General features: G+C 48.2%; 1 protein-coding gene across 2 annotated transcripts in view; it reads right to left on the bottom strand.

Moving 5' to 3' along the window:
* The window catches only part of LOC135525488 (mitogen-activated protein kinase kinase kinase kinase 5-like), an 87,265-nt gene that overhangs the window by 52,418 nt on the left and 17,852 nt on the right, over positions 1-16,995 (bottom strand). For both annotated transcript variants that reach the window (XM_064953159.1, XM_064953158.1), the window contains exons 5-9: positions 14,289-14,420; positions 12,719-12,781; positions 12,551-12,632; positions 10,893-11,009; positions 9,760-9,838 (exon numbers count right to left, since the gene is read on the bottom strand). In XM_064953159.1, coding sequence (XP_064809231.1) covers positions 9,760-9,838; positions 10,893-11,009; positions 12,551-12,632; positions 12,719-12,781; positions 14,289-14,420 — 473 coding nt within the window. The remainder of the gene's footprint in view (positions 1-9,759; positions 9,839-10,892; positions 11,010-12,550; positions 12,633-12,718; positions 12,782-14,288; positions 14,421-16,995) is intronic.

Below are 16,995 nucleotides of genomic sequence, written 5' to 3' on the forward strand. Positions count from 1 at the left end.
GTCACTTAACCAACTGAGCCACGAATAGTCAGCAGAACCCAGAAGATGAGGCAGACACAGCAGTACTTAAGACGGTGTATTTAATAAAGTAAAAAGTCCTTCTAATACAAAAATGGCAAATCCAAAAGGTGGAAGGTAAAGCACAAAAAGCCTCAAGAGATACTCACAAAAAATGAACAAAAACAAAAAAAGAGAATTCCACAAGAGCGTCACCCGGAATCGACAAGAGCACACAGAACACTAGGGCTGGGTGCTAACATACAAACACAGAGCACAGAACTGAGGGAAACAAAGGGTTTAAATATAATCAGGGGAAACGAGGCACAGGTGCAAATAATAATGGGGATCAAGGGAAAAAACATAAGGTCAAAAAGCACAATGGGGGCATCTAGTGAAAAAACCCGGAACAACCCTGGCCAAATCCTGACAAATACATTGTAAGGCTGCATGTTGCGACTAATGAGGATTTGAAAAAAAAGTCTATTGACTGGCATGAGCTCTGCTTTGTTTGTTTTTTTGTGTGCAGGCTGTACACACTTCATCAGTTTCTCGTTCACAATTTGACAAGCACATGATAATGCCTCAAATGTCACAGTGGCATTCCCTTTGTGTGGCCATAATGTAAACAAATCCATGCCTTTTGTGGCCAGTGGGGTTGCTGCCCGCTCCATCACTTGATCGGGTCTTTCTCACAGGCTACAAGTGAAGACGGACACATCGGGGACACAACTGCGCACATCCTTACCCAATTCCCAGGTGCATATTGAAGATACTTCTCGTCAGCCAACAAGATGAGTGGGCTTAACGAACAGCAAAAGCACTAGTCTCCGTCAATCTATTATCCCCCAGAGTACCTATTCTATTATGTGCGAGAAATAAATATTCCAAATATAGTCTGGGGACAGTTGTGGGATGCAATAGATCCCAAATTAATACAACCACTAGCATAAAAGAAAAACAATTCTATAAGCAATTTGGCAACAGTTTCATTTCGATGGGTTTTCGTAAAGTTCAATGGGGGGGGGGTTCTTTTCTCCTTCAGCAGTGTTTACCAATGAGCAAATGAAGCATTCATTGAAAAGAAGACCTACAATCATACATGGGGAGGTTTGGTAATACTGCGGGGTTGCTTTGCTGCCTCTGGTACTGGGGGCCTTGAACGTGTACAAGACATTAGGAAATTATCAAAGTATTTTTGGGGTGCAATTTTCAACCCAGTGTCCTGAAACTGGGTCTAGGTTTTTGGGCCTTCCAGCAGGACAACAACTCAAACAAACATTTAAAAAAAACACCCATGAATGGTTCAAGAAATAACACTAGCCTGTTCTGGAGTTGCCAGCGACAGATCAGAACATTTATCTTGAAATGTTGATAAACTATCAGGCTACTTCTTCACATTATAAGAGCAGCACTTGGTAGTAGGCTATAAAGGTAAATGTTCCATTAGTGGGAAACACCATTATCAAAAGTGACCACAAATGCAATTATGCATGTAATGCTTCATTATAAAAAGGTGCATTTATATGGTGAACATGATCTTCCCCAAACTTGAAACTCCCTTGTTGTAAAGTGGATTAATTTGCTTCATTTTAAGAAGATACTTTAGTTGTGATACAAACCTTATTAAAACATATGGGACTATGGACTAGGCGACATGAGGTGTGATACTAACCTTATTAAAACATACAGGCTTATGGGCTAGGCTACATGAGGTGTGATACTAACCTTATAGGACTATGGGCTAGGCTACATGAGGTATGATACTAACCTTATAGGACTATGGGCTAGACTACATATAGTAGGCCGAGCCTATAAAAAGCCGATCCTCCTCTTTTTAATAGAGGCCATCACTCAGTTTTCTCGTACGATTGCATGTCATATAGTAATGTTGCGCAACATGAGCTCATGGGCTCTCATGAAGGGTTTGATTAGATGTTCCATTACACTTACATTGATGTCAGAGTGATTCGAGGGACAATAGTGTGATGAGAATCAGGCAGTTAAGCAAGTTTGGTAGGCTACTAATGACCATTAGCAGCATCAGACCTTGGGGAAGCCTCATTACAGTGACTAAACCGGTAACTAAACTAAACGGAATTTGACTGCCTTCATGACTCGTGACCGGAGGTGTGGTAATATGACAACAGGTAATACTACAACAGCCCTAAGTAATACCACAACCCATTAAAAAACAACAAGTATACACACACTATTTCATGTCAAGTGATGGGGGGGGGGGGGGATAGGGCTGGGCGGAATACCGTATTTTACTATATACCTGTATCGATGCACGGACCGATTTAGGGTTTTTACCTTCACCTTTTATAATGGTATTTGAATGTTAAATGTGACACGCTGCGTGTAACGTCCAGTTTTATAGTTTACTCTGCTACTTGAGTCATCTCTCTCTCTCTCCACACAGACCAAGCCCGCCCCCGTCACTCAAGGATCGCATGTTGTTGTTGCTTGACTACGAGACCTTTACGTTCAGTCTGCATGGTTAATGCAGCACATGCAACAATGTTGATGACAACAATATTATTTTCATTTTGATTCTTAATATAAATCCACTAGCGTTCTGTAACTACACTACTAGTTTGTTTCTTACATCTGCAAACAGCTAGTTTGTCTTTTCTCGGCTAGTTGGATCTAAATCTTGTTAGCTGCTAATGCTAATTTCTAGTTAGCTGGCTCGCTAATAAAAGTATTGAGTCAGAGCGAACGTAGCTCGCTAATACAACCTGAAAATAGTGCTGGCGGAGGCCTAAATCAGCACGTTGTTAGTGCAAATCAAAAGAGAAATATGCTAAGCATGAAAATGTTGGCTACATGAAGTAGCTAAGAGAAAACATTCAATGTAGCCAAAAATGAAAGGGTCCTTTAATAAACCCTTTGGTTCCTACCCTGTTACAAAAACTCCTCCCTGGCATTTTCATTTGTCGTTATGTGAAACTTATAAACACTTTGGTTCCTACCCTGTTACAACAACTCCTCCCTGGCCTTTTCATTTGTCATTATGTGAAACTTATAAACACTTTGGTTCCTACCCTGTTACAACAACTCCTCCCTGGCCTTTTCATTTGTCGTTATGTGAAACTTATAAACACTTTGGTTCCTACCCTGTTCCAACAACTCCTCCCTGGCCTTTTCATTTGTCATTATGTGAAACTTATAAACACTTTGGTTCCTACCCTGTTACAACAACTCCTCCCTGGCCTTTTCATTTGTCGTTATGTGAAACTTATAAACACTTTGGTTCCTACCCTGTTCCAACAACTCCTCCCTGGCATTTTCATTTGTCGTTATGTGAAACTAATAAACACTTTGGTTCCTACCCTGTTACAACAACTCCTCCCTGGCCTTTTCATTTGTCGTTATGTGAAACTTATAAACACTTTGGTTCCTACCCTGTTACAACAACTCCTCCCTGGCCTTTTCATTTGTCGTTATGTGAAACTTATAAACACTTTGGTTCCTACCCTGTTACAACAACTCCTCCCTGGCCTTTTCATTTGTCGTTATGTGAAACTTATAAACACTTTGGTTCCTACCCTGTTCCAACAACTCCTCCCTGGCAATTTCATTTGTCGTTATGTGAAACTAATAAACACTTTGGTTCCTACCCTGTTACAACAACTCCTCCCTGGCATTTTCATTTGTCGTTATGTGAAACTTATAAACCCTTTGGTTCCTACCCTGTTACAACAACTCCTCCCTGGCATTTTCATTTGTCGTTATGTGAAACTTATAAACACTTTGGTTCCTACCCTGTTCCAACAACTCCTCCCTGGCATTTTCATTTGTCGTTATGTGAAACTTATAAACCCTTTGGTTCCTACCCTGTTCCAACAACTCCTCCCTGGCATTTTCATTTGTCGTTATGTGAAACTTATAAACCCTTTGGTTCCTACCCTGTTACAACAACTCCTCCCTGGCCTTTTCATTTGTTCTCCTCCTTTCCAGTCCTCTCTTTTTCCCATCATTTCCTCACTGCCAATGCCAATGCCATTCTGATAGTTTTTTGGTTGAATTGAACAGTATAAAACATTTTTTTCTGCGTTTCCTGCACTCATTTCCCATCATTTCTACACTGCCACGTAGGGCTATGTGTTAATGACCAACTGTCAAGTCTTTATTAGAAACCACATGTTGCAATTTGACTTGTGATTTTAGATCAAAACACTTGGTTGAACTGTTGGAGTCGTGGAAATAGAAGGATTATTCTAATTCTGTAGTTGGAATATAATAGTGTTTCACATAACGACAAATGAAAATGCCAGGGAGGAGTTGTTGTAACAGGGTAGGAACCAAAGTGTTTATAAGTTTCACATAGCGACAAATGAAAATGCCAGGGAGGAGTTGTTGTAACAGGGTAGGAACCAAAGGGTTTATTAGGGGACCCTTTCATTTTTGGCTACATTGAACGTGAGATCGTTAAAAATGGGAAAAGTGATGAAATGAACCATGACAACATGCCACAACAGGGACTTCTTTCATGACAAAGACATGGTGTAAAACAGCACCGTATATAACGCACCTGCTTCTGATCAGACCCCTATGGGCCCCACCTTCTGATCAGACCCCTATGGGCCCCACCTTCTGATCAGACCCCTATGGGCCCCTGCCTCTGATCAGACCCCTATGGGCCCCCGCCTCTGATCAGACCCTTATGGGCCCCACCTTCTGATCAGACCCCTATGGGCCCCACCTTCTGATCAGACCCCTATGGGCCCCACCTTCTGATCAGACCCTTATGGGCCCCACCTTCTGATCAGACCCCTATGGGCCCCACCTTCTGATCAGACCCCTATGGGCCCCTGCTTCTGATCAGACCCCTATGGGCCCCTGCCTCTGATCAGACCCCTATGGGCCCCACCTTCTGATCAGACCCCTATGGGCCCCACCTTCTGATCAGACCCCTATGGGCCCCACCTTCTGATCAGACCCCTATGGGCCCCACCTTCTGATCAGACCCCTATGGGCCCCACCTTCTGATCAGACCCCTATGGGCCCCACCTTCTGATCAGACCCCTATGGGCCCCTGCTTCTGATCAGACCCCTATGGGCCCCTGCTTAAAAGTAGTGCCAAATATAACCCGTGGGACGCCACTTTCCCCTCTGCTCGGTGGATCCCTGAGCTATTTATGCCCCTTTGTTGCTCTTTAAACCTGGGGTCAAACACCATTTGACTGTAGCTGTGCTTAACTGAGCTTGTCAGGTGCCAGTTGTGGCAAAATTAACCAGTGCAATTAACCCCCAAAAAGTGAACCCCCCACCCACCCACCCACCCATCCATCCATCTGACACTCCAGGAAAATGCTTGACAGTATTTGAAAGATCTCCAAATACTATTTGAACCCAGGCAGGTCTGCTACTCTCACTGGATCCTGCCTCTGAACCAGCCCTGCAGGAGACACTGACCTGCTCTATTGGAGCACACAACCTATGCCAGCCACACTGACAGACAGACCAGCCAATGGGAGGGCAGGGCCAAAGCTTTGACTAATCCCACTGGTTGGCTAGGGACAAGGGGGGGGGTCAGATGTTCGTGGAAGGTGTCTAGCTACTGTGGGAGAGGAGAAAGAAGAAAGGAGGGGAGAGGAGAAGAAAGGAGGGGAGAGGAGAAGAAAGGAGGGGAGAGGAGAAGAAAGGAGGGGAGAGGAGAGGAGCTTCTACACCTGCATTAGTTGCGGTTTGGTGTTTCAGGCTGGGTTTCTGTACAGCACTTTGACATCAGCTGATGTAAGAAGGGCTTAATAAATCAATTGGATTGATTGATTAAGAGAAGGAGGGGAGGGGAGGAGTGATAAGAGAGGAGAGAAGGAGGGGAGAGGAGAAGGAGGGGAGAGGAGAAGGAAAGGACGGGAGAGAAGAAGGAGGGGATTGGAGAAGATGGGAAAGGAGAAGTGGAGGGGAGAGAAGAAGGAGGGGAGAGGAGAAGGAGAGGAGAGGAGAAGGAGAGGAGAAGGAGGGGAGAGGAGAAGGAGAGGAGAGGAGAAAAGAAGGAGAGGAGAAGGAGGGGAGAGAAGGAGGGGGAGAGGAGGAGGGGGAGAGAAGAAGGAGGGGAGAGAAGAAGGAGAGAAGAAGGAGGGGAGAGGAGAAGGAGAGGAGAGGAGAAAAGAAGGAGAGGAGAGGATGGGAAAGGAGAAGGAGGGGAGAGAAGGAGGGGAGAGGAGAAGGAGGGGAGAGAAGGAGGGGAGAGAAGAAGGAGGGGAGAGGAGAAGGAGAGAAGAAGGAGGGGAGAGAAGAAGGAGGGGGAGAGGATGGGAAAGGAGAAGTGGAGGGGAGAGAAGGAGGGGAGAGGAGAAGGAGGGGAGAGAAGGAGGGGAGAGAAGAAGGAGGGGAGAGGAGAAGGAGAGAAGAAGGAGGGGAGAGAAGAAGGAGGGGAGAGGATGGGAAAGGAGAAGTGGAGGGGAGAGTAGGAGGGGAGAGGAGAAGGAGAGGAGAGAAGAAGGAGGGGAGAGAAGAAGGAGGGGAGAGTAGAAGGAGGGGAGAGTAGAAGGAGGGGAGAGAAGAAGGAGGGGAGAGAAGAAGGAGAGGAGAGAAGAAGGGGGGGAGAGAAGAAGGAGGGGAGAGAAGGAGGGGAGAGAGGAAGGAGGGGAGAGAAGAAGGAGGGGAGAGAAGAAGGAGGGGAGAGAAGAAGGAGGGGGAGAGGAGAAGGAGGGAAGAGGAGAAGGAGGGGAGAGAAGGAGAGGAGAGAAGAAGGAGGGGAGAGGAGAAGGAGGGAAGAGGAGAAGGAGGGGAGAGAAGGAGGGGAGAGAAGGAGGGGAGAGAAGGAGAGGAGAGAAGAAGGAGGGGAGAGAAGAAGGATGGGAGAGAAGAACTTGAGGAGAGAAGAAGGAGGGGAGAGAAGAAGGAGGGGAGAGTAGAAGGAGGGGAGAGGAGAAGGAGGGGAGAGGAGAAGGAGAGGAGAGAAGAAGGAGGGGAGAGAGGAAGGAGGGGAGAGAGGAAGTAGGGGAGAAGGAAGTAGGGGAGAAGGAGGAGGGGAGAGAAGGAGAGGGAGAGAAGGAGGGGAGAGAAGGAGGGGAGAGAAGAAGGAGGGGAGAGAAGAAGGAGAGGAGAGTAGAAGGAGGGGAGAGGAGAAGGAGAGGAGAGAAGAAGGAGGGGAGAGAAGAAGGAGGGGAGAGAAGAAGGAGGGGAGAAGGAGGAGGGGAGAGAAGGAGAGGAGAGAAGGAGGGGAGAGAAGAAGGAGGGGAGAGAAGAAGGAGAGGAGAGAAGAAGGAGGGGAGAGAAGAAGGAGAGGAGAGAAGAAGGAGGGGAGAGAGGAAGGAGGGGAGAGAAGAAGGAGAGGAGAGAAGAAGGAGGGGAGAGAAGAAGGAGAGGAGAGAAGAAGGAGGGGAGAGGAGAAGGAGGGGAGAGGAGAAGGAGGGGAGAGAAGAAGGAGGGGAGAGAAGAAGGAGAGGAGAGAAGAAGGAGGGGGGAGAGGAGAAGGAGGGGAGAGAGGAAGGAGGGGAGAGAAGAAGGAGAGGAGAGGAGAAGGAGGGGAGAGAGGAAGGAGGGGAGAGAAGAAGGAGAGGAGAGAAGGAGGGGAGAGAAGAAGGAGAGGAGAGAAAGAAGGAGGGGAGAGGAGAAGGAGGGGAGAGAGGAAGGAGGGGGGAGAGAAGGAGGAGGGGAGAGAAGGAGGAGGGGAGAGGAGAAGGAGGGGAGAGAGGAAGGAGGGGAGAGAAGAAGGAGGGGAGAGAAGAAGGAGGGGAGAGAAGAAGGGGAGAGAGGAAGGAGGGGAGAGAAGAAGGAGAGGAGAGAAGAAGGAGGGGAGAGGAGAAGGAGGGGAGAGAGGAAGGAGGGGAGAGAAGAAGGAGAGGAGAGAAGAAGGAGGGGAGAGAAGAAGGAGAGGAGAGAAGAAGGAGGGGAGAGGAGAAGGAGGGGAGAGAGGAAGGAGGGGAGAGAAGGAGGAGGGGAGAGAGGAAGGAGGGGAGAGAAGAAGGAGGGGAGAGAGGAAGGAGGGGAGAGAGGAAGGAGGGGAGAGGAGAAGGAGGGGAGAGAGGAAGGAGGGGAGAGAAGGAGGAGGGGAGAGAGGAAGGAGGGGAGAGAGGAAGGAGGGGAGAGAGAAAGGAGGGGAGAGAAGAAGGAGGGGAGAGAAGGAGGGGAGAGAGGAAGGAGGGGAGAAGAAGGAGAGGAGAGAAGGAGGAGGGGAGAGAGGAAGGAGGGGAGAGAGGAAGGAGGGGAGAGAGGAAGGAGGGGAGAGGAAGGAGGGGAGAGAGGAAGGAGGGGAGAGAAGAAGGAGGGGAGAGAGGAAGGAGGGGGAGAGAAGGAGGAGGGGAGAGAGAGGAAGGAGGGGAGAGAGGAAGGAGGGGAGAGAGGAAGGAGGGGAGAGAGGAAGGAGGGGAGAGAGGAAGGAGGGGAGAGAAGAAGGAGGGGAGAGAAGGAGGGGAGAGGAGAAGGAGAGGAGAGAAGAAGGAGGGGAGAGAGAAAGGAGGGGAGAGAGGAAGGAGGGGAGAGAAGGAGGGGAGAGAAGGAGGGGAGAGAAGGAGGTGAGAGAAGGAGGTGAGAGAAGGAGGGGAGAGAAGAAGGAGGGGAGAGAAGGAGGGGAGAGAAGAAGGAGGGGAGAGAGGAAGGAGGGGAGAGAGGAAGGAGGGGAGAGAGGAAGGAGGGGAGAGGAAGGAGGGGAGAGAGGAAGGAGGGGAGAGAAGAAGGAGGGGAGAGAAGAAGGAGGGGAGAGAAGGAGGGGAGAGGAGAAGGAGAGGAGAGAAGAAGGAGGGGAGAGAAGAAGGAGGGGAGAGAGAAAGGAGGGGAGAGAGGAAGGAGGGGAGAGGAGAAGGAGGGGGAGAGAAGGAGGGGAGAGAGGAAGGAGGGGAGAGAAGAAGGAGGGGAGAGAGGAAGGAGAGGAGAGAAGAAGGAGGGGAGAGAAGAAGGAGGGGAGAGAAGAAGGAGGGGAGAGGAGAAGGAGGGAAGAGGAGAAGGAGGGGAGAGAAGAAGGAGAGGAGAGAAGGAGGGGAGAGAAGAAGGAGGGGAGAGGAGAAGGAGGGGAGAGAAGGAGGAGGGGAGAGAGGAAGGAGGGGAGAGAGGAAGGAGGGGAGAGAAGGAGGGGAGAGAAGAAGGAGGGGAGAGAGGAAGGAGGGGAGAGAGGAAGGAGGGGAGAGAGGAAGGAGGGGAGAGAAGAAGGAGGGGAGAGAAGAAGGAGGGGAGAGAAGAAGGAGGGGAGAGAAGGAGGGGAGAGAAGAAGGAGGGGAGAGAGAAGGAGGGAGAGGGGGAGGGGAGAGAGGAAGGAGGGGAGAGAGGAAGGTGGGGAGAGAAGAACGAGGGGAGAGAAGGAGGAGGGGAGATAAGAAGGAGGGGAGAGAAGGAGGGGAGAGAGGAAGGAGGGGAGAGAGGAAGGAGGGGAGAGAAGAAGGAGGGGAGAGAAGGAAGGAGGGGAGAGAGGAAGGAGGGAGAGAAGAAGGAGGGAGAGAGGAAGGAGGGGAGGGAGAGGGAAGGAGGGGAGAGAAGGAGGGGAGAGAAGGAGGGGAGAGAAGGAGGGGAGAGAAGGAGGGGAGAGAGAAGAAGGAGGGGAGAGAGGAAGGAGGGGAGAGAGGAAGGAGGGGAGAGAAGGAGGGGAGAGAAGGAGGAGGGGAGAGAAGAAGGAGGGGAGAGAAGAAGGAGGGGAGAGAAGAAGGAGGGGAGAGAGGAAGGAGGGGAGAGAAGAAGGAGGGGAGAGAAGGAGGGGAGAGAAGGAGGGGAGAGAAGAAGGAGGGGAGAGAGGAAGGAGGGGAGAGAAGAAGGAGGGGAGAGAAGGAGGGGAGAGGATGGGAGGGGAGAAGTGGAGGGCTGCTGTTCACTTACAGTTGATCTCTGAGCGAGTTCTCTCTGCTCTGGAGTGTTTGTTGGTTGAACGAATGATATGTCTCACTGCTGAAAGAGGCTGGAGGGAGGGAGAGGGGGAAGGAGAGACGGGGAGGGGGAGAGAGGGGAGACGGAGAGAAAGAGAGGAGACAGAGGAGACATAAGGGGGTAGCAGAAGAGAGAGACAGGGTGAGGGAGGGGGAGCGAGAAGAGGAGACAACAATATTAGATAAGCTTCACAATAAATATAAACACATAACATGACACTACACAAGAGTAAACCATGTCATAACGCTGATATCACATTATGTGCAGTTGCGAACCGTAGTCTGGCTTTTTTTATGGTGGTTTTGGAGCAGTGGCTTCTTCCTTGCTGAGTGGCCTTTCAGGTTATGTTGATATAGGACTTGTTTTACTGTGGATATAGATACTTTTGTACCTGTGTCCTCCAGCATCTTCACAAGGTCCTTTGCTGTTGTTCTGGGATTGATTTGCACTTTTCGCACCAAAGTACGTTCATCTCTCAGAGACAGAATGTGTCTCCTTCCTGAGCGGTATGACGGCTGCGTGGTCCCATGGTGATTATACTTGCGCACTATTGTTTGTACAGATTAACGTGGTACAGTCAGGCGTTTGGAAATTGCTCCCAAGGATGAACCAGACTTGTGGAGGTCTACCATTTTTTTCTGTGGTCTTGGCTGATTTCTTTTGATTTTCCCAATGATGTCAAGGAGAGAGGCACTGAGTTTGAAGGTAGTCCTTGAAATACATCCACAGGTTCACCTCCAATTGGCTCAAATGATGTCAATTAGCCTATCAGAAGCTTCTAAAGCCATGACATCATTTTCTGGAATTTTCCAAGCTGTTTAAAGGCACAGTCAACTTAATGTATGTAAACTTCTGACCCACTGGAATTGTGATGCAGTGAATTATAAGTGAAATAATCTGTCTGTAAACAATTGTTGGAAAATGACTTTCTTCAGAAAGTTGAAGGAAAGACGAATAGCTGATGCATTTTGTTCATGTCTTATGATAATCTTGGGACACATTTTTGAATTTTCTAATAAAAATGCAATAAATGTAGTTGATTAGGTAATTAGGTAAATAGACTTGGCCTGTGGTTAGCTATTTACCTCCAGGTCATCGTCGTCCACCTCAGAGAAGTGTTGGTGGTTGTCTGGGTTGTTCATCTTGTCCAGCAGCTCCAGAGCTACTTTCCTGGTCAGCCCCGTCTGACCTACAAACAAATGCTGCAACAACCAGACAGACACAGAGTGAGAGACACAGACGGACAGACAGAGACAGAGAGGGAGACAGACAGACAGAGAGGGAGGGAGCCAGACAGACAGACAGAGACAGAGAGGGAGACAGACAGACAGAGACAGAGAGGGAGGGAGCCAGACAGACAGACAGACAGACAGACAGACAGACAGACAGAGTTAGAGACACAGACGGACAGATGGAAAAAGAGAGACAGACGGAGAGAGAGAGAGACGAGCGACATACCATCACAGACAGACAGAGAGAGTGAGACAGACAGACGGACAGAGAGAGACAGAGAGGGAGGGAGCCAGACAGACAGACAGAGAGAGGGAGCAAGACAGACAGACAGAGGAAGGGAGCAAGACAGACAAAGAGGAAGGGAGCCAGACAGACAGACAGAGGGAACCAGACAGACAGACAGAGGGAGAGAGCCAGACAGACAGGAAGGGAGCCAGACAGACAGACAGACAGAGGGAGCCAGTCAGACTTTATTGTTGATTTAGCGACACATCAAGAACACAAGATGGCCACTAACGCTCCTAATACCAAGCTTTAAAAGTTACAACTATTAACTAGGACCTCTGACATATTTCACCACTGAGATGAAGACTGGTGCACCATCATTAAGACCTGGTACATCTCAGAGGATGAATCACGTCAACCTAATGCTCCAGAACATTCTAATTAACAACTCTAGATGAATTAGACTCTCTAAGTGCTGGTATACCTTATTCCTAAAGCACTTTCAAAATGGAGATGGCTTTTTAGCCCAGAGCCTGTTTTCATCTGGGTACGGAAACGGCCTTAAGAGTTATACTGAATGGTTTCGTCCCCAGTTATTTATTTATTTAACTAGGCAAGTCAATTAAGAACAAGTTCTTATTTACAATGACGGCCTACCAAAAGGCCTCGAGTGGGGACGAGGGCCTGGGATTAAACTAAATAAATAAATACAATACAATATAAATACAGGACAAAACACACATCACAACAAGAGAGACAACATAAAGAGAGACCCAAGATAAATACAGGACAAAACACACATCACCACAAGAGAGACAACATAAAGAGAGACCCAAGACAACAACACAGCAAGGCAGTTAACCTGTTACATCTATCACACAGACAGACACACAGACAGACAGACACACAGCCAGACACACAGGCAGACAGACACACAGACAGACAGACACACAGACAGACACACAGACAGACAGACAGACAGCCAGACAGACACACAGACAGACAGACACACAGCCAGACACACAGGCAGACAGACACACAGACAGACAGACACACAGACAGACACACAGACAGACACACAGACAGACAGACACACAGCCAGACAGACACACAGACAGACAGACAGACACACAGCCAGACACACAGCCAGACACACAGACAGACAGACACACAGCCAGACACGACAGACAGACACACAGCCAGTCAGCCAGCCAGCCAGAGAGACCCAAGACAACAACACAGCAAAAGGGCAGTTCATGTTTTCATGAGGACGTGTCCGTTTTACCGTTAAGAGCTTCTCAGCTGTCGGCCTCTTCTTGGGGTTCTTGGTCAGCGAGACTTTAACAAAGTTATGGAAGGCTGTGGTCCTGCAGGAGGAGGGAACCTACTCTCACTGACTGTAGTAGTATAACAGAACTGCCCCAGGTCGCATAACAGGGGTACTTGTACTTACCACTTTGTTTTGTGTTTTAGCTTGGGAGGCTGAAAGCTGCTCTTTGACATGAGAAACAAAGCCCTGGAATACAACACATCAGTTGAGATTAGATCGTATATAGATAGTTATAAAACTAGTTAGTTATAGTTATAAAACGGGTTAGTTATAGTTATAAAACTATATTCTCTTATTTTACCACCGGTGGTAAGAGACTTTCATCTACACTGTAGTGGGGGGAGTTTCACAAAACCTTCCGAGCACTACGATCATCTTAAGTCTGTTATTAGGCATTAGGCAACGACTGACAGTGATCTTAGTGCAGAGAGAGAGAGAGGAGAGAGACGGAAGAGAGGAGAGAGTAGAGAGGAAAGAGGAGAGAGTAGAGAGGAGAGAGAGGAGAGAGAGGAGAGAGACGGAAGAGAGGAGAGAGTAGAGAGGAGAGAGAGTAGAGAGGAGAGAGAGGAGAGAGACGGAAGAGAGGAGAGAGTAGAGAGGAAAGAGGAGAGAGTAGAGAGGAGAGAGAGGAGAGAGAGGAGAGAGATGGAAGAGAGGAGAGAGTAGAGAGAGACGGAAGAGAGGAGAGAGTAGAGGAGAGAGGAGAGAGACGGAAGAGGAGAGAGATGCAAGAGAGGAGAGAGATGCAAGAGAGGAGAGAGAGTAGAGAGAGGAGAGAGAGAGTAGAGAGAGAGAGGAGAGAGAGAGTAGAGAGAGAGTAGAGAGAGGAGAGAGGGAGTGGAGAGAGGAGAGAGGAGAGAGAGAGGAGAGAGACGCAAGAGAGGAGAGAGATGCAAGAGAGGAGAGAGTAGAGAGGAGAGAGAGAGCAGAGAGAGAGTAGGGAGAGGAGAGAGTAGATAGAGTAGAGAGACAGAAGAGAGGAGAGAGAGGAGAGAGTAGAGAGAGGAGAGAGACAGAGAGAGGAGAGAGTAGAGAGAGGAGATAGTTGAGAGAGGAGAGAGTTGAGAGAGCATTGATTGGTTGATGAGTGAGGAAGTGGATCAGAAACAGCATTGATTGGTAGATGAGTGAGGAAGTGGATCAGAAACAGCATTGATTGGTAGATGAGTGAGGAAGTGGATCAGAAACAGCATTGATTGGTAGATGAGTGATGAAGTGGAGAACAGAAACAGCATTGATTGGTTGATGAGTGAGGAAGTGGAGAGCAGAAACAGCATTGATTGGTAGATGAGTGAGGAAGTAGAGAGCAGAAACAGCATTGATTGGTTGATGAGTGAGGAAGTAGAGAGCAGAAACAGCATTGATTGGTTGATGAGTGAGGAAGTAGAGAGCAGAAACAGCATTGATTGGTTGATGAGTGAGGAAGTAGAGAGCAGAAACAGCATTGATTGGTAGATGAGTGAGGAAGTGGAGAGCAGAAACAGCATTGATTGGTTGATGAGGAAGTAGAGAGCAGAAACAGCATTGATTGGTAGATGAGTGAGGAAGTGGAGAGCAGAAACAGCATTGATTGGTAGATGAGTGAGGAAGTAGAGAGCAGAAACATCATTGATTGGTTGATGAGTGAGGAAGTAGAGAGCAGAAACAGCATTGATTGGTTGATAAGTAAATAAGTTTAGGGCAGTAGCTGTACCTCATTGGGTGCAGGTCAAACATAGGGGGCTGCAGCTCGGCCAGTTCAATGGAGGTGATGCCCACGGCCCAGATGTCACACAGCTGGTTGTAACCTCCGTTCTTCTCTACTGCTGCTACCTCTGGGGCCATCCTGCACAGATAACACACATCTCTAATGCTGCTACCTCTGGGGCCATCCTGCACAGATGACAGACATCTCTAATGCTGCTACCTCTGGGGCCATCCTGCACAGATGACAGACATCTCAATCTGCTACCTCTGGGGCCATCCTGCACAGATAACACACATCTCTACTGCTGCTACCTCTGGGGCCAACCTGCACAGATAACACACATCTCTACTGCTGCTACCTCTGGGGCCATCCTGCACAGATAACACACATCTCTACTGCTGCTACCTCTGGGGCCATCCTGCACAGATAACATACATCTCAATCTGCTACCTCTGGGGCCATCCTGCACAGATAACACAAATCTCTAATGCTGCTACCTCCGGGGCCATCCTGCACAGATAACACACATCTCTACTGCTGCTACCTCCGGGGCCAACCTGCACAGATAACACACATCTCTACTGCTGCTACCTCTGGGGCCATCCTGCACAGTTAACAGACATCTCAATCTGCTACCTCTGGGGCCATCCTGCACAGATAACAGACATCTCTACTGCTGCTACCTCCGGGGCCATCCTGCACAGATAACAGACAATATTGCCATCTTGTCTACATATGTACACGTTTTACATTATCTCCTAAAAATGAGGACTGTATTCATGCAGCACGCACCGTTCGCCTAACACAAGCATGTATATCAGCTTGACCGTTTCACGACTGGTGTGGTATACAGTATGTACAGAGATTCGGGACAGTATTCAGACCCCTTGACTTCTCGTTACGTTAAGAGCCTTATTCTGAAATTGATTAAATACATATCCTCAATCTACACACAATACCCCATAGTGACATCACAATACCCCATAGTGACATCACAATACCCCATAGTGACATCACAATACCCCAAAAACAACAAAGTGAAACGTTTTTGGGAAAATTTAGCAAATTTGTTAATGTAAAAAACAGAAATAAATTTACATTAGTATTTAGACCCTTTGCTATGCGTTTCGAAATTGAGCTCAGGTGCATCCTGTTTCCATTAATCATCCTTGAAATGTATCTACAATTTGATTGGACATGATTTGGAAAGGCACACACCTGTCTATATAAGGTCCCACAGTTGACAGTGTATGTCAGAGCAAAAAACCAAGCCATGAGGTCGAAAGAATTGTCCATAGAGCTCCGAGACAGGATTGTATCGAGTCACAGATCAGGGGAAGGATACCAAAAACTTTCTGCAGCATTGAAGGTCCCCAGGAACACAGTGGCCTCCATCATTCTTAAACGGAAGAAGTTTGGAACCACCAAGAATCTTCCTAGAGCCCGGCCAAACTGAGCAATCGGGGGAGAAGGGCCTTGGTCAGGGAGGTGACCAACAACCCGATGGTCACTCTGACAGAGCTCTATAGTGTTCCTCTGTTGAGATGGGAGAACCTTCCAGAAGGACAACCATCTCTGCAGCACTCCACCAATCAGACCTTCATGGTAGTTTGACCAGTGAACCATTCCTCAGTATAAGGTACATGACAGCCCGCTTGGAGTTTTGCCAAAAGGCACCTGAAGACTCTCAGACCACGAGAAACAAGATTATCTGGTCTGATGAAACCAAGATTGAACACTTTGGCCTGAATGCAAAGTGTCACGTCTGGGGAAACCTGGCACCATCCCTACGGTGAAGCATGGTGGAGGCAGCATTATGGTGTGGGGATGTTTTTCAGCAGCAGGGACTGGGAGACTAGTCAGGATCGAGGGGAAAGATGAACGGAGCAAAGTACAGAGAGATCCTTGATGAAAACCTGCTCCAGAGCGCTCAGGATCTCTGACTGGGGCGAAGACTCCCCTTCCAACAGGACAACGACCCTAAACACACAACCAAGATAACGCAGGAGTGGCTTCAGGACAAGTCTCTGAATGTCCTTGAGTGGCCCAGCCAGAGCCCGGACTTGAACCCGATCGAACATCTCTGGAGAGACCTGAAAATAGCTGTGCAGCAACGCTCCCCATGCAACCTGACAGAGCTTGACAGGATCTGCAGAGAAGAATGGGAGAAACTCCCCAAATACAGGTGTGCCAAGCTTGTAGCATCATACCCAAGAAGACTCGAGGCTGTAATCGCTGGCAAAGGTGCTTCAACAAAGTACTGAGTAAAAGGTCTGAATACTTATATAAAATGAAATATTTCATTTTTTTTAATAACTTGTTTTTGCTTTGTCATTATGGGGTATTATTGTGTGAAGATTGATGAGGGGGGGGGCGTTTTAAATCAATTTTGTGTTAAAGTCAAAGTACATAAAGTATGTATAGTTAAGCAATAAGACACAAGAGGCAGTGCTGAATTAATACAGTCACGTCTAAATGGCGTTTCGGCCTGACTCCCTATGAAAGCACACGTCCGAAATGGAACACTATTCCCTATATAGTGCACTACTTTTGACCCGAGTCCTATGGGTCCTATCAGTCCTATGGGTCCTATCAGCCCTATCAGTCCTATGGGTCCTATCAGTCCTATGGGTCCTATCAGTCCTATGGGTCCTATCAGCCCTATGGGTCCTATCAGCCCTATGGGTCCTATCAGTCCTATGGGACCTATCAG

Source organism: Oncorhynchus masou, chromosome 32 (genome assembly GCF_036934945.1).
Source record: "Oncorhynchus masou masou isolate Uvic2021 chromosome 32, UVic_Omas_1.1, whole genome shotgun sequence".
NCBI lineage: Eukaryota > Metazoa > Chordata > Actinopteri > Salmoniformes > Salmonidae > Oncorhynchus > Oncorhynchus masou.